The 25,050-nt window shown below is 45.8% G+C and overlaps 1 protein-coding gene across 1 annotated transcript in view; it reads left to right on the forward strand.

Moving 5' to 3' along the window:
• The window catches only part of FAM78B (family with sequence similarity 78 member B), a 93,601-nt gene extending 73,281 nt beyond the window's left edge, over positions 1-20,320 (forward strand). Inside the window, exon 2 of the mRNA XM_019986618.2 lies at positions 19,439-20,320. Coding sequence (XP_019842177.1) covers positions 19,439-19,961 — 523 coding nt within the window. The 3' untranslated portion in view covers positions 19,962-20,320. The remainder of the gene's footprint in view (positions 1-19,438) is intronic.
• The last annotated feature ends 4,730 nt before the right edge of the window (positions 20,321-25,050 follow it).

Here is a 25,050-nt window from a genome sequence, read left to right on the forward strand (position 1 = left end):
GTCTAGCTACCATCTGTCACCATGGGGTGGTTTTTCTTTACTATCAATTTTGACTGGAACAACGTTCCTTTCAGCAGAGCTAGTCATAGTCATGGAAGAATGGATTTAACCTATGATCTTGTATGGCTCTGACTCCACTGTCATCATCAAAGTGGTCAGCTTCTGGCGCCTGCTTCTCCTGATGACCTTTACTTTTTCAGCCTGTCTTCCTGTTGCGTGAGGGTCAGTTTCAGTAGCTCTGGAATGTGGTCTGTCTGTCTAGGGACAGGGCTTGTGAATGAGCAGATGGTTATCATGGTCCTGGCTTGGAAAATGAAGATCTACCCCCACAGCTTATGCTTAAGAGCCCTGAAAAGTGATACACACGGGACAGGGCTTCCTGTTTCCCAGTTTTCATGTTGACATCTTTCAATCCACATGAGAGCATCAGGTCAGAAAGTGGACATTGAGAAGAATTGTAGGCCTGGACAGGACAGGGCGAGTGTTGTTTAACTGCCCTTGGTATGAACCTTTGTATTACAGAAGAGCTGCTTCTGCAAGAGGCTATTACCAGCTTCCTATCTGGCCTTCCCTCCATCCTCTGCTGTTCAGCTTTATCATTGCCACCAAGAGGATGAAGAGCCCCAGTGTGGCCCAGGGGCAGTGAAAGCTGAGACTCACAGAGTCCATGCAGCGTTTTTGGCCACACAGCTCCAGACCATAATGGAAAGCTGCTACTTGACTCCCACTGCAGTTATGTTCACAGAACCACTGCCTCCCAGAGAGAGCTCCCTCCTGCTGAGTCCAAGGAATACATGTGAAATCCCAACTCCCGCAGATACCTGGAGGCAGGGCTGCCCCATCCCACAGGGTCATGACAACACAGGAGCTCACTCCTACTTCCTGGTCTGTTCCCTAGCTCCCAGGGCCTCTGGATGCCCCAACTGCACAAGACCCAATCAGGAGGCAGCACGTACCCCTTCTGGGAGCTTCAAAACAGACCATCTTTCAAAACTGCTCCTATGAAATCTTAAATTCAAATACTCACTCTCAGGTCTTCCACTGGACTCATCTTCCATCTCATGGAGCCCTCTGCTTTCTCCCTGCCTCCTCACCTCTCAGGCGCATAATCATCATCACTCATTTTGCAGCACTCTCCATCCTCTTGCCTCTTCTGCAGACATTCACCCTTCCACAAATTCATGAAACAGCACCATGAGCCAGACTCTGGCAGGTGCTGAGTCTGTAACAGTCATCAGAGTCTACGTGTCCAGTCAAACATGAAGAGACAGAGATTAAGCCACAAATGCATTCACACATCTGTGATTGCAAGCAGTGATATGTTCTATGAATCTGGGCTCAATAAGAGACCTAGTTTAGTTCAGTGATCACATGCAGACCAGAGAGGATCCCAGAGGAAGTAATACTTGTACTGACAGCTAAGATTACTCAGTTATCCACATTAACAGTGGGAAAAGTGGTTTCTCAACAGCGTGCGCCAAGGCCCTGAGTCAGGAAAGAGAAGGCACGTTTCAGAACTATAATGGAAGCTGCTGGGGATGGAGAGATGAGAGCTTAGGGAGTATAGTGTGAGGTGAAGCTGGGGAGAGAGTCAGAGACCAGAGTAGGTAAGGCCATGTGGAGCAAGTTAGGGCTCTGCATTTTATTCTACTTGTGATAGGAAGCCTTTAAAGTGTTATGACTGGGGAGGCCATCAGCCCAGCAAAACCCAAACCCCAGATTAATCCAGCATCTGCTTCCTGTGCCCATACATCTGGGAAGAAGTCACACAGCCCTCTGGAAGTCAAGTGGGCTAGACTAATCAAGAAGCCCTTCACAGAGATTCAGAGGGTGGAAATGACTTGGCTGTAGCTGAAAGTTACTCGGTGAAGCCTAGAAGTTGTAATGGACATAAAACCTAGCATTTCACTTACTTCTCATGTAACTCACATGGTGGATCCACAAGAGGGCATTATTATCTCCATTCTACAGCTCAGACAACTGAGGCCTAGGAGAATGTGACTCATGAGAGTCAAGCCGCTGACAGCTGGGAATGTGGACCTGGAGCTTCTGCCTCCCAGTGTTTTTTCTGCCCCACCCAGCAGGGTCTGCAGAAGAAAGAAAATTCCCTTGGAAAGAGAGTGAAGTGGAACATGGTGGGGCTGCAGGCCATGCAGGTGTGATGCTGGTGTTCTTTCTGAATCCACGGTAGCTCCCAAAGTCATAAAGCTCCGCTTTCAACTCACCCTTTAAAAAGCATGAGGTTTCAGAGGCCTCTGTTGAAAGCTAGCTCCCCTCCTGGCTCTCAGGCTGACACCAGAATCATCAGAGCAGAGATGATCCATCCAAGGGAAAGAGCCAGTCCCATGAGTATTTGATGGAGGTGATCAACGGCTTGAAGGGAACGGGTTCAAAGTGTGTAAGCCTGGACTTCACACTGGAGAAGGCTGACTCCTAAGCCATCTTCCACAGGGTGCAGAAGGAAACAGTGGCAGACGCACTGTTTCAGGTGCTCCCTGAGTCAGCTGCATCTCCATACACTAATAATGAACTATCTGAACAGGAAATTAGGAAACAATCCCATTTACAGTAGCATCAAGAATAAAGCACCAAGAATAAGTGCCCTCTGCCATCCCCGACACCCCCAAAATGTTCTCTGGTTGAGCAACACTCCTCACCTTCCTCCTTCCTCCTCGGATCCCAGTCACCATACCCAATGGGAGCCAGACTACAGCCAGCTTTGGTTCCCTCCCCCATACTGCCTTGGACACAGAAGGACTTCAAAAATTACATGTTAAAGGAATTAAACAATCAACGAGCAAAGCACTGTCAATAAATACAGCTGTCCCTCTGTATTCACAGGATATTGGTTCCAGGCCCCCCGGAGTATACCAGAATCTGGGAATGCCCAAGTCCATTATATAAATGGCATAGTATTTGCATATACCCTACACACATTCTCCCATATACTTTATTTTATTTTATTTTTGGCCACACTCCATGGCATGTGGAATCTTAGTCCCCCGACTAGGGATTGAACCTGTGCCCCCTACATTGGAAGCATGGAGTCTTAACCACTGGACTACCAGGGAAGTCTTCCTATATACTTTAAATCATCTCTAGTTTATTTATACCTAGGTATAATACCTAACACAATATAAATGTGTAAATAGTTGTAAATACAATATAGAAGTGAAATGAAGTCGCTCAGTCTTGTCCGACTCTTTGCGACCCCATGGACTGTAGCCTACCAGGCTCCTCTGTCCATGGAATTTTCCAGGCAAGAATACTGGAGTGGGTTGCCATTTCCTTCTCCAAGTGCTATGTAAATAGTTGGCAGGAGGAGATGGGGACAACTGAGGATAAGATGGTTGGATGACATCACCAACTCAATGGATATGAGTTTGAGCAAACTCCAGGAATGGTTAAGGACAGGGAAGCTTGGCATGCTGTAGTCCATGGGGTTGCAAAGAGTCGGACATGGCTGATGAACAACAACAATGGCAAATTTAAGTTTGCTTCTTGGAACTTTCTGAAATATTTTCCCAAATATTTTCAATCCATTGTTGGTTGAATCTGTGGATGCAGAACCTTTGGATGCCAAGGGCCTGTTGTAGTGTAACTTCTTAAAATTGGAAACACTATACAGCCATGTAGGAGGCACACCATGCTCTTTCCCATGTTAGGGGAAAGAGCATGGCATAGAGGCATCGCTCTTGGGCTAAATCTCAGCTCTGCAGTTACTAGCCAGGAGAATGTAGATAGGTTACCAACTTCCGTCAATCTAAGTTGCTGCATTTCCAAGTCAGGGCTTTGCCTCCTTCACAAGGACAGTTATGAAGCTTGGATGAGTTGACCAAGGACCTAGCATGCTGCCTGAAGCATAGCAGGTGCTCAAGAAAAAATATTTTTCTCTCTCTCTGAAGAGCCAAGTGCCTGAATATGGGCCATGGAGAGAACTGCTTGGGTGTGAATCCTGGCCCCGTGGTTACCACTCACGTGATCCTGGGCACCTCTTAATCTTTCTGCATCTGTTTCCCCCTTTGCAAAATAGGATGGCAATAATATTGGGTTGGCCAGAAAGTTTGTTGGGGTTTTTCTGTCACATTTAACAGAAAAGCCCAAATGAACTTTTTGGTCAGCCCAACAGAAAGCACCTGGTAGTGATTCAGATGCAATGAGGACAAGCGTGTGAAGCACTTACCTCCACTGGAGCCCAGAGGAGCATCACACCTGGACATGCTGCACTGGGAAACACCGAGATGCCCCGCATGGAGCCCTCTGTGCCCACGCATGTGCAGATCTCAACTCCCTGGACACGGGTGCTCCTTCCATGTGCTAAGCAGGCACCTGTCTAATGAGTCCTCTTCATGGCTCTGTCACCAGAACACACACTGAGCTGCCAGCATCCTCATGGTCTGCCCCCAGCTTAGCTGCTGCCAGTAACTCCCCACATCTGCTGCCCTGCTCAGCCTGTGGTGAAATGTGGCCTGGGATGAACACACAGTGGAAAGCTAATGAAAACAGTCAACTGTGATTTTCAAAGCCTGTGCGGCTACACGCCTCCACCTCCATCCTCAGCCTGGTCCGTTCTGGGTCTCTGTGTCTGCCTCTCTCCTCAGCTGAGCCTGGTGAACCTGACCCTTCCCTCTGCCTCCTTTGCCACTGAAAGTGAAAGGAAGTCACACAGTCATGTCCAGCTCTTTGTGATCCCATTGATTGCAGCCTGCCAGACTCCTCTGTCCATGGAATTCTCCAGGCAAGAGTACTGGAGTGGGTTGCCATTGCCTTCTTCAGGGGATCTTTCTGACCCAGGGATTGAACCTAGGTCTCCTGCATTGCAGGCAGATTCTTTGCCAACTCAGCTACTAATAATACCTTGGCCATTATTTGGCAGAATATAGGAGCTCCCTGAAGAAGCAGTGGAAGGATTTGGCAGCTGGGAGAAGGAGAACAGGCATATCCATATTCTGCCAATGTGGCTCGCAGCTGCACCTGGCCCAGTACTGGGGAGAGAGAACTGGTCCCAGCAGCCAGCAGCAGCAGCCAGCAGTCTTGTCCTTCTGCCATCATGCCTCCCCTGGGGACCTGCAGTGTCACTATAGTGTCACCTGTACAGAGAACCAGTGTTTGGGGGCTACTCAAGCAATCAAGTTAGGGAACGGTGGTCAATAACTTTGGTTCCAGGCAAAAGATGGGCGCAGGTGCTAGAGAGTTAGGTTCACAGCAGCTCGGCCACCTACTTGCTTTGTGACTTTGCCAAGTGACTTAACCTTAGTTCCCTTAAGTGGGGAGAAAAAAGGTGGAGGGAGTAGCAGTGCCTCCTTTGAAGCTGATGTGTCAGGCATTTAGTAGATTTGCTTGGCACACAGTAAGCCTCCAGCTCTTATGAGTAATAGCAGTATTAATAATACCTGACTTCTGAGAGTCTCCCCTCTGTCTGCCTTGATCTTCTCAACCTTGTCAGCATGGCTCTTTTGCTCAGTCTGATTCTCCTGGTCTTGTTCTTGCTCCAATTAATGTATTTTTAACTTTGACTTTGTTTCCCAGCTTCCAGATTTTAACCTCCTCTAGACCACTGAGGCTAAGGAGCCCACCCCCCAAAATCCTGCATTGCCCCCCCCACCCCTCGTACCCAAATCATTGGGCCACTCTTGAGCCCAAGCCTTGGCTCAGTGGCACAGACCAGAGTCTGTTAGCCTCTCTACCTGCCTCCCTAACTCTAGTCCCCCAAAGCATCCAGAGCTCAGTGGGATGTTCCTCAGGGCCAGCTGATGGGGTGGGCAAGAGTGGAAGAGGGCAACATTTCCTCTTCCCCAGGCTGGGATCAATGAGCCTTGAGCAGCTCTGGTCCAAGGAGCTAGGTTTAAATAAGTTGACAAGCAGACATGTCCAAATCATGGTCATTTCTTACTTGGTCCCTGAGACCTCTGTAACCAGAAGCAGGAGAAAGGTAAGGATGCTCCCTGACACCAGAGGGTGGGTGGTGCCCTGCAAGCCTGCACAGAGACTTGTGCCCAGGAGTCCTGCTCTGGTTCATTCACTCACTCCGATGGTAAATATCTAGGGACTTCCTGTTCATCTCTGGGAAGACTTGACAATTGTGTCATTACCCATACCTCCTTGATCTTGAAGAATTTTTCCCCTTAATAGTCCTCAAATTAGATGGAAATCTAGAAATCACAATAACTCCTGCCCAGGCCAACAGATAGGAAGACTTCTGAGTTCTGGCCTCAGCCCCCTTCCATGTTAGGTGCAGATGACAGACTGGGGTGGCAGAGTGTCTGTCTCCTCTGGGCTGCCCAGGGCTCCCATCCAACCTTCCTCTTATTGCCTTCATCATACATATGTGCCACCATCAGATTCAGCCCCCAGAAAACTAGCCGTATCTGTATAAATAACAGTTAAAGCTGCATATATTCTGGGGTAAAAGAGTCAATGAGACTGCAGAGCATGCAGGGCCAGATGGTGTCAGCTCACTGAGATGGAGTAAATGGGAGGACCTCAACATGTCCAGCCCTAGGATCAACAGAAGATTCCATACTAGGAATCCTACTTTAATAACAAAAAAAGAAAGAAGCAAACCACACCTCCTCCCAGTCAGGAACAAGAAACAAGAAGAAAAATGCAAATAAAGAAAGAGATTGGATATTCACACTGTGAAAGGCTTTTCATCATCACAAAGCTCCCAGATTCCAGGCTCCATTGGGAACTGTAGGGGAGGCCTGGCTTGGGGCTGGGATCCAGGCCATGTGAAGGCAGGTATGGTGTCTCCTTCCACCACCAAGGCACAGGTTAGAAGCCTGACAACTGGCAAGTCAGATACCCATCAGGGCTCAAGAACTGCAGTGGCTCCCCAGCTGCAGGCTGTGCAGGAACCTCAATCAGGATGATGTCAGACCCTGGAGTGGAGTGTGAATGAAGGGAAGCCACCGTAAGTCCCCAGTGTTCTTGGACCTCAGGGAGAACAATTTGTGTGGGATCTTGTGTTCTGGAACAGTGCTCTTCCCTGTCCCTGGGGAGTACCCATGACATTTCTCTTCTGAAACCAGAGCTTCTTCCTCTGTGGCCCTGCAAACCCCACTGGCCATTAGCACAAGAACTGAGGTCTTTGGTCAGAGAGCATAGGAGCTGAACATGGCCTTATTCATGAAGCTGTTTGTTTCATTCTCTCAGTTTTATAGATGAAGAAGTTGAGGATGAAAGGGCTGGTATTGGAGTAGGAGCCCCACAAGTCATCCCAGAAGAGCATGAGAGGGTAGTCTCTCACCAGGCTAGTAGCTTCCAAAAGAGGTATTTTAAAATTGAAAACTCTTCTCCCATGAAATTGTATGCAAAATTTGACAGTGGTGGTGTCTTTGGTCCTCTGTATTAACCACAAAGTCTGACTCAATGTTGAGAAGAAAGTTCAATTCAGTTCAGTTGCTTAGTCATGTCCAACACTTTGCAACCCCATGGACTGCAGCACATCAGGCTTCCCGGTCCATCACCAGCTCCTGGAGCTGTCTCAAACTCATGCATTGAGTTGGTGATGCCATCCAACCATCTCATCCTCTGTTGTCCCCTTCTCCTCCTGCCTTCAATCCTTTACAGCATCAGGGTCTTTTCCAATGAGTCAGTTCTTCTCATCAAGTGGCCAAAGTATTAGAGCTTCAGCATCAGCATCAGTCCTTCCAATGAATATTCAGGGTTGATTTCCTTTAGGACTGACTGGTTTGATCTCCTTGCTGTCAAAAGGACTCTCAAGAGTTTTTAAACACCACAGTTCAAACGCGTCAATTCTTCAGCACTCAGCTTTCCTTGATAGCTCAGTTGGTAAAGAATCGATCTGCAACGCAGGAGACCCCAGTTTTATTCCTGTGTTGGGAAGATCCTCCGGAGAAGGGATAGGCTACCCACCCCAGTATTCTTGGGCTTCTCTTGTGGCTCAGCTGGTAAAGCATCTTCCTGCAATGTGGGAGACCTGGATTTGATCCTTGGGTTGGGAAGATCCCCTGGAGAAGGGAAAGGCTACCCACTCCAGTATTCTGGCCTGGAGAATTCCAAGAGGGGTTGCAAAGAGTCGGACATGACTGAGCAACTTTCACGGCTTTCTTTATGGTCCAACTCTCACATCCATACATGACTACTGGAAAAACCATAGCTGGGATGGAAGGGATATACTCAGGTACCCACATTACCTGCATAAAAGAAGGAAATACCTCTTACCCTTTGAGGATGCTTGGGTCCCAGTCAGTCAACATTCTCCCTAAATGAGCTGTGTCTGTAATAACAGTTCCCATTCATGAAGCACCTACTCTGTGCCAGGCACTAAAGAGATTGCTTTGCAAAGCTGTCTCATTTATTTCTAAAAGCAACCTGTAAGATAGGTTTTATTATTATTCCCATCCTTGTTGGAAACTGAAAACCCGAGAAGCCTAGCTGTTTGCCCAAGGCTGTGTGGTGCGTTACGAAGCGCTGTCCAGAGCTACACACAGGTCAGCGTCAGCCGCACCTGCTGCCTCCCCATGTCACCTCCAGTTGCCAATCGCCTACCCAGCTCAATTCATCTTACATTATGTTGCCACTCCTCTTCCTCTTTTTTCTCCCCAAATGCATCATGCTCATGATATGCAATCCTGTGAAGCATCTCATCACTTTTGATTGCAGAATAGATACACATTAATTATTTTTTATGTAAGCCCAGTGACCCAGTGTTAGTCACTCTGTCATGCCCAACTCTTTGCGACCCATGGACTGCAGCCTGCCAGACTCCTCTATCCATGGGATTTTTCAGGTAAGGACACTAGAGTGGGTTGCCATTTCCTTCTCCAGGGGATCTTGCCAACCCAGGGATCAAACCCAGGGATCAAACCCAGGTCTCCTGCACTGCAGGCAGTTTCTTTACCAACTGAGCTACCAGGGAAGCTCCCTTTTATATGAGAAGACATACAAAATAAAAATAAAAGGGAATACCCATAATCTTATCATCATACTTTTAACATTTTGATGGTCTCCACCCAACAATATCTTTTTTAAATTTTAACTAAGATTCTACCTGTAGTAGCAGAATTCCAAAATAAGAAGAAAAAAAACACATGTCCACTTTCCATCTTATTTTGTCCACTATCTGTCTGCTTCAAGAGATGCCATGCCGGAATTGTGCACCCGCACCACCCGTCTCCTATGGCCTCTCCCACCACCTGGGGAGCCGGGCCCATGGGCAGTGCTCACTGTCAGGAGGGCACTCAGCACCAAGCCAGAAGCCCCAGGCCATTTGTCCCAATGCGTCTTCATCCAATCCCTTTGCATTCCTTTGGCTGTCATATCCAGCCTGTCTTCCTGGTCTCTTGAAAAGCCTTCCTCATCTCATCCCCTCTGCTGCAGATGCAGCACACGGAAGTTCACAGGCTGTTGGGCAGCCCCTCTCAGGAGGTGAAATTGTAACTGCAAATTGAGGATGAAAAGGAGTCAAGCATTGAAAGAACTGGGAGAAGGGAGCTCTGGGCAAAGAGAACAGAAAGTCCCAAGGCCCAGAGGTGGGAAGGTGTCTTGTTCCAGGGTGAAGACGGCCAGTGCTGGTGGAGTGTAAGGAGCTGGGGGAGGCAGTGGAGATGAGGCTGGAGAACTGACAGGGGCCAAATAATGCATTGTGGATGTTAAGTGCAAGAGAAACCATCATAGGAGTTTTCAGAGAAGTGAGGCATGACCTGACTTACATTTCTTAAAAACCTCGTTTGTGGCTTGTGAGGGTAGGGCAAGCTTAGATCTGGGGCCCAGCAAGGAGGTCATTGCAGCATCCCAGTGAGAGGAGAAATGATGAGAAACAGGATGGGGGCCTCGCACACAGAGAGAAAAGGTGAATTCTGGTCTCCAACTCATCAGGAGGTGTGGTCTGTCACCTCAGCTCTCTGAGGGTAGATATAGACCCTCATGTGCCAGGGCCTGGTCAGCTCTGTAGGGGACATAGCTCCTCATTCCCACCCCACAGGCATACATGAGGATGCTCCATGGGTAAATCTACCCCAGCCTGTAGCTCGCTCTCGCTCTGCGGGGGAAGGACTTTGCTCCAAGAAGCTCAGAACTGGAGTCAGAGACAAACCATCCCCAGACATGACCCAGAAAACTGGCCACTGATCCAAGACCTCAAGGCTATCAAGTAAGACAGCCCAGCAGAGGCCCTCTGAGACAGGGGCTTCGAGATGGTAACTGACCTCCAAGTGGTGATGGATAAGTACATACTAAAACGTGTCTCCAGTGGTAGAGAAACCCAGTCTAAACAGAACATGAGAGTGACTGACCAAAGAAGCCTTTCACTTAAACATGGAGTCTTGCCCAACACTGATGACTCTAAAAACACTGGAAATTGTCCTTTCTGCTGTGGGGGAAAAAATGCCTCCCTGTGTGCCAGAAAGAAAAGGATGTGGTCAGGAAGGAAGAGGGCGGAGGGGGAGGTGGGAGGGTGGTATTTACAGGCTTCTCAAGAGTCTGACATAAACAGAGCAGAATGAGGAAAAACCTAATTTTAAGACTTAGTCTGTAATCATGGTGCAGACCATCTGAGAATCAGGACATGTGCCAGCACCCGGGCTGGGACTGGTGCCTGAGCAAGCCGAGGGGCCATGGACTTCGTAACTCCCCTGGGGAACACAGGGTGTTGGTTTCACCCCCACCTCAGCCCTCTCCCAGTTGTGAGCCCCATCCCCACCAACTCTTTCCAAAGGGGCGTATCTCCATCCTCTCCCTCTCAACCTCCCCACCTGCCTTGGACTGCTGCTTCCAGAGCCTCTTCTGCAGTGGGTTATGGGGAGGAAAGATGCTGGGTGCTGCGTCTGCCAGAAGTGATGCAGAGTAGGAGGTTTCCTGGGACATGGGCACAGGGCCCTTAACACAGTCGGGAGAAGAAAAGCTGAATTCTCAGAAAACCTTGTGTGCTCTTTAAACTTTCCACATTCCTGAGTGGTAACTGCATAGGTTCAAACCATGACATAAAGAAACAAGGTAGGGGCCTCTTTTCCACCATCTAAATGCAGTAAAGTTTACACAGCAGTCAGACTTCCTTTAAAAGCAGGCTTGTGATGGTGGTTAGGCCACAGACTCTCAGAACAGGGCCTGTGACATGACCAGGACTGAGACTCAGTGGCAGAACTTGTCCTCTGCCATGCCTACGCTAACACTTAATTGTTGGGCAGAACGAGAGCCCAAGGAAGAACCTGGGTAGCCTGGGAGGGTGCTCTTAGGGAGAGGGGAGTCAGTTTAGTAACTGTTTCAAAAATGTTTTAATATTTTAACAAGGGGTATACTGATAGCAGTGTGTGCCAGCCATTATCATCCATGACTGTTATTTTTCAGAGCCTTTGGAGCACTCATTTAATACTAGAGTCAGTGTACAGAATTTAGAATAAGATCTTGTGTTTGCAACTCAATTCTGCCCAGCACTAGCTGTATGACCTTGAGTGGGTTTCTTATTATTATAATGGAAAGTGGAATGATGTCCACCTCATGCAATCGACATAAGAGGTAGATGCAATGCTATTTCCAAGAGTTAAGACTAAGTGGATGTGAATAAAACTCACATACCCAGAGAAAATTCAGAATTGGAACTCTTCATGGTTCCTTGGAGAAGGAAATGGCAACCCACTCCAGTACTCTTGCCTGGAGAATCCCATGGACGGAGGAGCCTGGTGGGCTATAGTCCACAGAGTTGCAAAGAGTCAGAGACGACTGAGCGACTTCACTTCACTTTATGGTTCCAGAGTTGTGGATAGAGATCTCCCACCTCTTGTTGTTGTTCAGTCACTCGGTCTTGTTCAACTCTTTGCGACCCCATGGACTGCAGCACACCAGGCTTCCCTGTCCATCTCCTGGAGTTTGCTCAAACTCATGTCCATTGATTCGATGATGCCATCCAACCATCTCATCCTCTGTCATCCCTTTCTCCTCCTGCCTTCAATCTTTCCCAGCATCAAGATCTTTTCCAATGAGTCCCACCTCCTACCCACCCCTAATATTTTCATGGTCCAAGAGAAGCATGAAGGCCCACATACCATATTTTTGAATATTAATTTTAAGTCAAACTAACAATGCTAAATGTTAAAGTCATACTAACAGAATGCTAACTTCTATCCTCTGACCTTAACAGAGGTATCTTTTTAACAACCTGGAGAGCCAGGTTCAGCTTTAGAATATTTAAGCTCCCAAAGTTCTGTGCCAGATATAGCCACATAGGTGTACCCGACCCTCAGGACCTAGTTCCATGGCTCTTCCTTCCCCTCGCTCTGTATCATACTGACCTTCAGGACCTAGTTCCATGGCTCTTCCTTCCCCTCGCTCTGTATCATACCCAACCCTCAGGACCTAGTTCCATGGCTCTTCCTTCCCCTGGCTCTGTATCATACCCAACCCTCAGGACCTAGTTCCATGGCTCTTCCTTCCCCTCGCTCTGTATCATACTGACCTTCAGGACCTAGTTCCATGGCTCTTCCTTCCCCTCGCTCTGTATCATACCCGACCCTCAGGACCAAGTTCCATGGCTCTTCCTTCCCCTGGCTCTGTATCATACCTGACCCTCAGGACCTAGTTCCATGGCTCTTCCTTGCCCTGGCTCTGTATCATACTCGACCCTCAGGACCTAGTTCCATGGCTCTTCCTTCCCCTTGCTCTGTATCATACCCAACCCTCAGGACCTAGTTCCATGGCTCTTCCTTTCCCTCACTCTGTATCACATCAAGATATGGATCATCACACAGAGGCATGTGGACATTTAGTGTATATATGTCCAAACTCCATGAGTACAAACACCTTGGTTCCAGGGGTACACACACAGGTGGAGTGGACTACCCTTAGGAAAATAGACCAGGAAAAATGCCTATATATATCTTGAAGGCAAGTTTGGGGCCATCTGAGCAGATACCCAGAGGAGTATCTTGAAGGAGGGGCCCCGGTTATAGGTGGGCATGCCCTCTTGGCCCCACAGACTCCCTGCCCACCATGTAAGGGCATGGCCAGGAGATACTAGAGTGGGTCTCTTTAAAGTGTAGGGCCAGGCAGGGGCTGTTCTTACCTAGGCTTGGTGGGTAGAACCATCCAGGATCTCAGAGCCTTCCCTGGCAGCTATACAGGCTTGAAACCATCCGTCATCTCGTGTGTGGCTCTCTGATTCCCATTCCAGTCTCCATCAGAAGATGTTAGTATCAACCGTGTCCTGCACACCTGCCCACTCCCTGCCTTCAAGAATGCTGCTGCCCCAGCCCACATCCACTTGGTGACCACAGGGCTTCCATGAGAGCAAAGCAAGGCTCCTTCAGAGAGGTTGCTCTGGCCCTCATGGACACCAGGAAAACTGCCTGGGTCTGGGTGGAGGCCTGTACTTAAACCCAGGGACTGGTTATTTGAATGAAATGCTTCACATAAGCTTGTTTGATTGAGATTTGCCTCTTTATTCTAGAAACGGGATTCAGAAAGCATGAAGGTTGCAGTAATCGATGTTTTCATTATCAGCTCCATTGGCGAGTCCATTAGCTGTGAGCTTCAGGTCAATGGCTGATTGTCTAAAACAAAAACACTGTGTATATCACAGTGAAGAGAAGGGTTTTTGGAGAAGGAGGGGAATGAGATGATAAGGATTAACACTGACCTAGTGTGTTACAGTTTACAAAGCAGTTGTTCACACATCACATCACTTCATCTGATCCTTGGAATAGCCCTGAGATTAAGGAGGTGGGCTTATTTTTCTTCCCATTTTGCACATGAGCAGCCTGAGGCTGACTTGCTAAGGTCAGCCAGCAGCCACCTTGGGACTGACATCCAAGACTCCTGAGGGCAGTGCTGGTGCTTCCTCCATCCATCACACCAAAGACTTCAAGGAAGGAAAGGTGAGACATAAAACTCAAAGGAGCTGTTCCCACAAGTGTGGTGCAGTAGAAAAGGCAGAGTTTGAGGTCAAGGAGATTCAGCTTTAAATCCTGGCACCACCCCTTCCCATCTATATGACTTTGCATCATTCTCTTTTCCTTATCCATGCTCAGTCGCTAAGTCATGCCCAGCACTTTTGTGACCACATGGACTGTAACCTACCGGGCTCCTCTGCCCATGGGATGTTCCAGGCAAAACTACTGGAGTGGCTTGCCATTTCCTCCCCCTTTCCTCATGGAAGGACACCGCATAATCGTCTCTGCCTCTTAGAGTTGCTGCCAAGTGCTTGCGCATGCAAGGGTCCTGTGGCTGTTTGTTTCCTTTCTCTCTAACCCTGTCCCATCTCTGTTCCTTGTGCTGTGCTCAGTCACTTCAGTCATGTCTGACTCTTTGCAACCCTGTGGACTGTAGCCCACCAGGTTCCTCTGTCCAGGGGATTCTCCAGGCAAGAATACTGGAGTGGGTTGCCATTCCCTTCTCCAAGGGATAAGTAAGTTATATAATATGTTGTTGTTGTTCAGTCGCTAAGTCATGTCCGGCTCTTTGAAATCCCATGGACTGCACCATGCCAGGCTTCCCTGTCCTTCCCTATCTCCTGGAGTTTATTCAAACTCATGTCCATTGAGTCAGTGATGGCATCCAGCCACCTCATCCTCTTTCACCCCCTTCTTCTCTTACTTTCAATCTTTCCCAGCATCAGGGTCTTTTCCAATGAGTCAGCTCTTCACATCAGGTAGCCCAAGTATTGGAGCTTCAACTTCAGCATCAGTCCTTCCAGTGAATACTCAGGGTTGATTTCCTTTAGAGTTAACTAGTTTGATATCCTTGCAGTCCAAGGGATTCTTAAGAGTCTTCTCCAGCACTACCCTTTGAGAGCATCTATTCCTCAGTGCTCAGTCTTCTTTATGTTCTAACTCTCACATCCATACATGGCCACTGGAAAAACCATAGCTTTGACTACATGGACCTTTGTCAGAAAAGTGATGTCTCTGCTTTTTAATACACTGTCTAGGTTTGTCATAGCTTTTCTTCCAAGGTGAAAACATCTTTTAATTTCATGGTTGCAGTCACCATCCATAGTGATTTTGGAACCCAAGAAAATAAAGTCTGTCACTGTCCATCTTTTCCCCAACTACTTGCCATGAAGCAATGGAACTGGATGCCATGATCTTAGTTTTCTTAATGTTGAGTTTTAAACTAGCCTTTTCACTCTCTTCTCTTACCTTCATCAGGAGTCTCTTTAGTTTCTCTTTGCTTTCTGCCATTAGGGCAGTGTCATCTACATATGTGAGGTTATTGCTTATCTTTATTCCAGCTTCTGATTCATCTAGACTGGCATTTTGCATGATGTACCCTGTGTATAAGTTAAATAAACATATAAGTTAAATATATGTACTCTGCATATATCTAATATACTATATTAGACAGTGCTGTAGAGAAAAATGAAGCAAAGATGGGGGATGGGGAGGGCTGGGGCAGGAAGTTTTGATTTTAAATATGGCGATCAGGAAAGATTGCGCTGAGATTCAGGCAATCAGGAAAGATTGCCAGGAATGATGGGGCCAAAGGGGCAAGCCTTCCTGATAATTAAAATCCAGGACCTATAAAGACCTGGAGATATCCATGGAAGTGCAGAAGAAAGCTTCCTGGAGGAGATGGTGCATGCAATGATTCTCAAATATCAGGTAGTTACACACAGTAAGACTTTAGGAGAGGAAAGAGAAGTGCAGGCAGAGGGCACAGCATGAGCAAAAGGGCAGAGGTGAGAAACAGCATGGTTTATAGGGACAGGAAGGCCAGACCACAGAGGGCCACAAACGTCCTGTTAAGGAACTTGAACTTTTCCTGTAGGTGATACCAGTGATGTCCATGTAAAGGAGACTATGAAGGGTTTTAGGCAGAGAAAAGACATAATCATATCTGCATATTTGAACATCAGTGCAGCCTGGAAGATGAATTTAAGAGGGATCAGAGTTGGATGCAGAGAGACCAGTTGTGGACCATTATAGTAGACCAGGTAAGAGATGCTGAGGGCTTGGATTAAATGAGGGCAGTGAGAGTTTGATGGAGAAAGGGAGATAAAGTCAAGCATCACTTATGGGAAAAAATTCACAATATGCAGTAATACCAGTAGCTGTAGCAGTCTAGGACAGGGCAGAGGAAGAGCCAAAAATGATCACACTTCTGGCCTGGAAGGTGGGATGAGCAGCGGACCAATGCCTGCAGCAGAGACAGGGTGAAAGGACCAAGTTTATGGTGAAGGTTGCTCAATCGTGTCCAACTCTTTGTGACCCCCATCGACTTTACTGTTCATGAAATTCTCCAGGCTGGAATACTGGAGTGGGTAGCCGTTCCCTTCTCCAGGGGATCTCCCACATTGCAGGTGGATTCTTTACCAGCTGAGCCACAAGGGAAGCCCAAGAATACTGGAGTGAGTAGCCTAGCCCTTCTCCAGCAGATCTTCCCAACCCAGGAATTGAACAGGGGTCTCCTGCATTGCAGGCAGATATTTTACCAACTGAGCTATCAGGGAAGCCCAAGTTTATGGTGGATGTGGTGGATTTAGTTTGGGTCATGTGGAATTTAAAGTGATTCTGGCATCTCATTCAAAGTAGTTGTAATAGTTATAGAATGACTCCAGTGGTCCTATTCTTGGAACTTATCAGGGATCTCTTTGAAGACTATTACAAAAGCTGCATTAACTAGTTATGTATTTTATAGGCATAACTCTTTTTGTAAAAATCCACTACCTTGGAATGCACATTAATAGCTATTTTTCATAAAAGAAATAAAGATGATATGATACTTTTCAAAAAGAAACCTACTCCCAATCACTAGGCTTAAGTCATAATGAGTTTTGGCTGCTTCCAAAATCAAACTCTTCCTTAACCATTGTAGTCCTGGGGCACCTGGGGCTGTGAAAGAGACCATACCTCAGACCTGAGGGATTTCCAATAGAGCAGTGGGCAAAGTCACAGCAATGGGTGGAATGAACAAGTGTGTAGCCTCCCAAGGTCACCACATTCACTGGCTACACGTTCCAGATGCCTTTGTTTTGATGTGATGATTGTTGTTCAGTTGCTAAGTCATGTCTCTGCGAACCCACGGACTGCAGCACTCTGGACTTCCTGTCTTTCACTATCTCCTGGAATTTGCTCAAGTTCATGACCATTGTGATGATTAAGAAGCCTGTTTCATTTCTCTGTTCCAGAGAATCTTCCAAGACAAGGGTATCTTTTTTCTCTTTCAAGACAGGCACAAGAGTGCAACTTTATTTTATTATCTCTGTTTTCAGAAAATCTGGGACCAAACTAAGCTTTGGGCCCAAGTCTCTGCTCACATAATTTTGTGTAGGAAAATAGAGGCAAAGTATGAACTGTAAATACTCTATAGAAAAAAATAATTTAATGACAAGATATTCAGCCCAGAAAAGGACAGCATTATAACAAGCCAAATTCCCTAAACAACATACCACAGCCGGCCCAGTGTTTAGGACAGGAGAGCAAGTACAGTTTTACACTATTGAGAATACTTGTCCTCCAGTCCCACAGAGGAAACCTCAGGCCAGCAGAGCCCGGTCACTGTAACCAGTGAAGAAGCAGGTTGGAGCAACACAGAAAATGAGTGCCTTGCAACTGAATAATTGTAGCAATCCTTTGACTTGGGACAAAAAGCTACCTCCAGTGTGGTTGTTTCATCAACCCAGCGAGCAGTTCAGTTCTCACTTTACCTGACCCTTGTATGATTATATCCCACTCAAACAACACGTATTCCCTTTTGTACAGTAAGAAGCAGCTATAGAATTATCTGGCAGCTACTTCTTGGTCCAGCTACAACTAGCACAGGTAACAAAATGGTAACAAAATCTCCAACTTTCTGCATCAAGTCAATTCCTCTTACTTAGTTTCTGCTAACCATTATACACTGCAGTTATTGCCAGCAGTTATTAAGGGCATGGAGGCAAGATAAAAGGTTCTTGAAGCTGTGGGCTCACCTCCTCTCCAGGCAATCCAGCCTTCCCTTCCCTTCAGGCTGGGTCTGACTAGCATAGGGAATGCTGGGGCAGGGGGCAGCGGCAGCAGGAGGCAGCAGTTATGTTATCCTTGTATGAAGGATTCTGAGACAGTTCAGTACTAACCTGGCAACATAGCTCCCTTTCAGGCCATTGGTATAAAGTCCTGCAGGATCTCTGTCACTTCGTAAGAGGAAGACCATTATATCAAACAAGACTACCTCTTCGCTGATGAGTGGCACAGTCTCCTTTCTTTCCTTAATTATTGAATTCTTACACAATATTACTGAGTTATTCTTGGTCCCAGGAAAGGATATATGGAGGTTGCATAGCCAGACTCTGCTGACTAAATATCTGCCCCCAGTAGGGTCCAGTCCAGCTTCCCATGGCTGCTCTGGGACAGCCTGAATCCCCTCCACTCTGGCTTCTTCCAGCATCATGCAAGGACACTTCAGAAGGCATTGTTGCTTAGTGGTCAAAAGCATAGACTTTGGAGTCAGACAACTCCCAGCTCCACGCCTTACAACATGTAGAACTCTTGACATGTGCTTTAATATTTTTAAGTGTCCATCCTCTCAAGTATAAATGGAAATAAAAATATATTTATCTTGTGGGATATTTTGATCATTAACTGAGATAACATAAAAAACCCAGCATAGTGGCTGGAATAGAGTAAGCACTCAATAAGTATCAGCTATGATGATGATGAAGAATATTCCATAGCATTGGGGGAGAAACATGGGCTAAGAATATGGGCATATCATCTCCTCCTTCCTTCTGTTCAAAGTTAGAAGCAGCCAGGAGGAGTAACAACATGCCCAGAATGGCGTGTTTGCTAAACTAAGCAATTAAACTTCCAGGCTGGACTTAAAGGTGATGGGAGAACAGCACAGTAGACTATGTATGCCAGTCTGTGGTACAACTTGCACATTGAGGTGGTTTCCCAAAGGTGACCCTTATCTCCTGTTACAAGTTTCTGTGTGCAGGTTTTCTAAATACTGGATTGGCCAATGACTAGAATTTAAACATTTTTCTTTGTTGAGTAGAAATTCTACTACTGTGATTTCATATGAAATCAGTATAACCTTTAACCTCAACTTTCTTTGCCCTCCTTTCCACCTGCAACTTCCTTACAAGTATGTCAGATTTCAACCACCATCTTTTCTTAACAAACAAACCTTACATAAGCTCACACTTCCTGAGAAAGTATTTTTATTCAGTTGAATACCTCTAGATAGTTCATTACGATTATACTATTGCAGCGAGTTGATGCCTTTGTGGATCTCACAAATGCTTCTTTGAGATTTTTGCTCTCTGTTGAACTACTTATGGCTTAATTTAATTTGTACTGGTGTTGCATTTTATTTTTGTTTTGTTTTGATTTGTTCTCATTTAATCCTGAAGCAGCACAGCATAGAAATTTTTTACCTGAATTCCCCCTCTAAACTTCCCATTTTGCCCAAGTTGACTGTTAGTAAGTGGTGGGCACCTCTCCAGCTTTTAAAAAATTCATTCAGCCTCTTCTTTTCTTGTGCATCTCTTCTGCTTTGCCAGGTCAAGCTGGGAACTGCCTGACTTGAGGGAAGGGAGAGTAAAAGCCATCAGTGACTCAGATGGGGTGAGCTACCCTTGGTACGGGAACACCACAGAAACTGTGACCCTGGTTGGCCCCACCAACAAGATCTCCAGGTTCTCCGTCAGCATGAATGACAATTTCTACCCCAGTGTGACATGGGCGGTGCCAGTGAGTGACAGCAATGTGCCGCTGCTCACACGGATCAAGAGGGACCAAAGTTTCACTACCTGGCTGGTGGCCATGAACACGACCACAAAAGAGAAGATCATTCTGCAGACCATCAAGTGGAGGATGAGGGTGGACATTGAGGTGGACCCTCTTCAACTTTTGGGGCAACGGGCCCGGCTGGTGGGCAGGACTCAGCAGGAGCAGCCCCGGATCCTGAGCCGGATGGAACCCATACCCCCCAACGCACTAGTGAAGCCCAATGCCAACGATGCCCAGGTCCTCATGTGGAGGCCCAAGCGGGGGCCACCTCTAGTTGTGATCCCTCCTAAGTAGAAGCAGACTGGCCTGACTGTGTGTGGAGCATATGCCACTGAGACACGCAGTGAGGTTGCCAGGGGTGGCAGGAGCCAAACTGAATTTCTGAGCCAAAGCAGACCTCATGGTTTGCCAGCCTTTGCAGCCACTTGTGAAGAGTAAAGCTGCTCCTTGGGTGGTAGAACCATAATCCTTAGGGAAAATCCCTTCCTTTTAGGAATAAAGAAAATCGCTGCTCTGAAAGACTTGCTGTGATTACCATGCAAGTAGCCATATTTTGGAGCTGACCAGGATGATTCTTTTATCTGAACTATTGACCATTTCTTTCCTGTGAGAGGCAGGGGATGGAAACAAAATTAAACAGTGCCTGTGGCAAATGCTGCTTCCCAACCAATTAGAAGTGAGAGTGAAAACATCCACATCAGGTGTTTGTAAGACATATGTCCCATTGTCTAACTGGAGGGTGCTGGGGAATGGGGTGGAATGAAAGTGAATGGGCAATGGAAAGAGGAGGGGATAACTTTGTTACTGCAAAGTAATACCTGTGCATGTATTAGTTAATAATCAGATCATCAACACACTCACTGAAATGAAAGAAACGCTAAGAAAACAAAATATGTTGGTTCCATTCCAAGGGAGAGCCTCCTAGGAACTGTCCAGGGTGCTGACGGTGGTTCTAGTTGATGATGATGACAGCATTTCCATCTACCCACATCTTTCCAAAAACTGTTTATTCAAAGTATCCTCAGTCACAGTATTTGGATAGATGGTTTCTGAATTCTGCAATAGCTGTGATATTTGGGGCCTTCACCATGTTTTTACTGAAACCCAAATTGTGATTTTGTTTACAGCTTCTGCTTCTCTTCCCATTACCAGCCCTAAATTTACAAAAAGATAATTGTTTTTAAGGCACGAACCCATGCAGAGTTTCGAGACCATTTCAACAAGTAAGAATGGTATTTTGCTGTTACACATTCACACATGCAAACACACATGCCAGCATGATTGCTAGCAAATCTTCTAGCTGTATCTGCATGTGTGCTTATAGCCTGTATGCACACACAGTACATATGCTGTGTATCTGTGAATGTTTATTTTAGCTCAGTTTCACAGAAGCTCAACTTTAACTGCTTGAGCATTTGTGAGAAAGTGCTTCATAATGCTTAACTTCAGACTCTTAATGAAAATCTGAGCTACTCACAGGAAACAAACCTGTATTGGTGAGATCCAACCAATAAGGATGAGAGGCCATATTTCCTCTAGTCAGCACAATATAAGTTTTTAAAGGTTTCCAATCTTTGCCATAAGGATCACCACAAAAAAGAACTTTTAAATCATTACAAAAGAACTTTTCCTTTTATTCTTGCTAATGCTAATTTTGATAGATAGATAGATAGATCCTCATTCAAAACCCCCCATGCAAAATAATTCTAAAACTCCCACAATACCATTGTGGATTCTATGAGTGGATATTGCCAGCCTGATTTCAGAGATGAGAGAGTTAAGGTTCGTGCAATTATTCTAATCCCATGGTTGGCTCCACTGATCTATCTTTTATCTGAGTTTGAAGATGGAGAATAAAAAGCAGGAAGACTTGTTTATTACTTTTATTAAAAATGGAGTGTAGTCTCATTTACTTCAGGTTACTTCAGGTCACAGGAGTAGGTGCTTATTTACATGAGAAGTTTAACAGATCCACTCCAAATTTTAACCTCACACCCTAACCACCAACTCCTCTCTTATAGATTAGTTATTGATGGCAAGCTGAGCTATTTATAACACCACATTAATGACACATCAGTGACTCACAGAAGACCTGGAGACATTCCATTTAGAAACAGTTCAACTGTTACATTTGGATCTCCCTGTCCTTTCCTATCTCTCCTTATTTTATGGGAGAAGTAGTCTGAGAGAGCTCCATGGTTTAGTTTAAGAGCAACATGGTTTAAGTAGCTCCAAAGCTACTTAATTTTCCATGTTGACATCAGAAATAGGAATCTGTCCCTGTGATTGAATTAGATGTTACCCTTATGGAATTCTGGAGTGTTGATACTGATCCTGAAATCTAATCCTTATGGCCCTACTTTAAGAAAACCTGATATTTAAAAATCTAAAATTGTAACAAACAGAAGGTTAAAGAGGAAAGGTTTTTTTACATTACAAAATGCTATGCAAGATTTCTGCCCATGAGAATATGATATGATTTACACAATTATGTTTACACATAGCATAACTTTTTCCAGGGCATATCTGTATTTATAAATGCTACATACTTAGTTAGATGTTTTTCCCACTGAAAACTCACATTTTCTAGAGTTTTAAAAGAAATTACCCTGGGCAAGTTTTCTGGAAAATTAGGTAATAACAAAAATGAGAGAAATAGATAGGAAGGTACTTATAAAATTAAAGGTACTGTGCAAATATACATTATGATTATTGTCAGTGATAGTGCTGTGAACTCTTAGTTGGGTGTCTCAGTTCTGAAGTCAACCTGGCAGAATGTTCTATTGCTCTGCAATCTATTATTTTGAAGTTAGAGTTGCTTTACAAGGAAATAGTGTCTTTTCTGTCATCCATAGGTCATTACCTTCCAGCTTAGTCGGATTTGGCAAAGGAAAGGCTCTCCAACAAGAGTGAATTCACCTTGAAATCTCTGTTTGAGTCACCTCCATCCTCCCATCAGGCCTTTCTTTCCCTGACAGTCCCTGTGTCTGACACCAGATGCCGTCAGTTTGAAGGGGTTCGTGCGGTGCCTCGATTAGGTTTTAGTTGGGTAGTCTCAGTAGTATATTTGGATTCTAAACACACATACATACCACAACAGTCTCTTAGTGGCACAAGAGTTCTTAATTCCTGTGTGGAAAAGAGCATTTTATTAAGTCATAAATTCCTCATAGATTCCTTTGAGATTTTTTTATTCCATAATCTCAAGGAAATTGAGGTCGCATCTATTCAGGGTCACATCATTCTCAGGGTCATAATCAGCAGCAGAGCCAAGAGAAGACCTGGGTTCCTGTATGTCGTATCACAGCATGGTCACACTTACCTGAGACCCGTAGTTCTCCTCTTGGCTCCAGGCAAAACGTTGTCACAGTCCTTGAGCCATTCACCCTCTTAGCACTAGAGACAATCAAATCCATCCTTTAAAGAACAGTTGTGTCCAAGAAATGAATGTTCCTGATTCTCTTTTATCTATACCAGCTGTTTTGAACTCTTAGTCTGGGTCTTTGCAGCATCTTACATTCCCAGCTTCTTGCTTTGGTCCACAGCACCCAAGAAGGTTGGAAGCTAGTTCTTTCTCTGTCTTCCTTTCCATGGGCCTTTTTGCAGTTCCCTCTTTTCTGAAGCTAGGAATATCTCACAGGTCAAAATCATGTTCTCAGCAGTCATTCTGAGCAGTAAAATAAAAGAACTATGATTTATGAAGTAGTTTACAAAAGGCTTCCACATGCATTTTTTCATCCCCAGACAGTCTTAGGAGTATAACCGTAAATTGAGATCCACTGAGGTTAAGTGGATAGGCACACAAATAGAAAATGTGGGGAGTTGGGATTCAAACTGAGCCACTTGGCTCCACATCTCTCACCATGACGCTACACTGTGGCGCCTCCTGGGTTGTTCCCTGCCTGGAGAGCACAGAAGAGAAGGAAGGAGAAAACAGGTCACTTTCACCTACACAGTCATGTAGTCCCTACCCGTCAACTAAGTGGGCATATTAAACTAAGAGAAGTAACACTGTTTTCTTATGCAGAAAACTGTGCAATCCACAAGGAGATTTGCCCAGAAAAAAATTCCTGTGAGGGGCTGCAGTGTGGGTGAGCTGGCTGTCACTCACCAGCTTTTAGCACAGTACTGGTAATCAGTGGAGTAGGAAATCTACTCTCCTGGTCTCAGAATCCCTGAAACACCAAGAGCACAAAAGGGGGAGGAAAGCAAGCATCCCACAGCTGAGGTCGCAGCTGAGCAAGGCCCTGCCACCCGCCACCCCTCAATGCAGCAGGAGCAGCCCATGGGGCGGAGGCACTGGAAACAATGGCTTTCCAAGCTCCAGTTGGCACATTGACTATTCTTGTTAGAACTGAGGGCACAATTAAACATTGCCAGAGCCAGCTCCCAACTGAGTTGCAAAAAAAGATGTAAACACACACACACACACACACACACAGACCTGCTACACTCACACATGCTTCAAGCTGAAAAGAAAATTAATCAAAACCCCAATGAATGCCTGAACTCTATAATTAAGCCTAAATGATCCTTACATAGAAAGGGAGTGGAGTGAGCTAGCTCAGTGCCCAGAGATATTTTTACCCCAGAGTCTTATTGCCATTAATTTCTTTTGAGATCTTGAGTACGTCTGGTTCCAGTTTCTTAGTTAGGACATCTGCCTATGGAAGGCCTTCAGAAGAGTTGCCAGCTCAGTGACTAGAGGACAGCCAAGGTTGTTTGGCCATTTTTAAACATTCATAAAAATGCCTCTGGAGAGATGGAGTCCTGCTGCTTACCTTGGTTAGCCATGCTCCCTCCCATGATGGATCCCATTACTAATTAACCTCAGCCCTCCAAACAATTCCTTTGAGGTCTATAGCACTTTACAGCTTACAAAGGGTGCTTTCTTCCCTTTACATAGAGTATAAAACATCTCTATTCAAGATAGAAATTCTTAGTATTGGTCTAATCCTTATATTCTTATTAACAACAATAATTCCCATTTGATTAGTTTGTTGCAGTTTGCATAACACAGACACAAATACTTTTTGATTTGATTCTCAACAATCTTGTAAGGTCTAATTTATATCCCCTTTTTACAGATGAGAGACTTGAAGGTCAAGTGGCCTGTCCAAGGTCACACTACTACCAATGGTGCTCTTAAGATTTGAATTTCAGTCTTCTGGCTCCTCACCTTTCCTCCACTCTCATGGAGCATTTTCTCCACTGCTATTCCTCAGGAAGGGTGACTCACTTGCAGGGGAAGTCTGTGCACAGCCACCCTAATTGATCTCTGGGTGCACTTTGACCAGGCAGCGTAAGCTCCCCTGAGGAATCTGGGTTCAGTGGTCTTAGGCTCTGTGTTTTCAGTGACTTCTCTCTTCTTCCCTGTTGGAAA

This window comes from Bos indicus, chromosome 3 (genome assembly GCF_029378745.1).
Source record: "Bos indicus isolate NIAB-ARS_2022 breed Sahiwal x Tharparkar chromosome 3, NIAB-ARS_B.indTharparkar_mat_pri_1.0, whole genome shotgun sequence".
NCBI lineage: Eukaryota > Metazoa > Chordata > Mammalia > Artiodactyla > Bovidae > Bos > Bos indicus.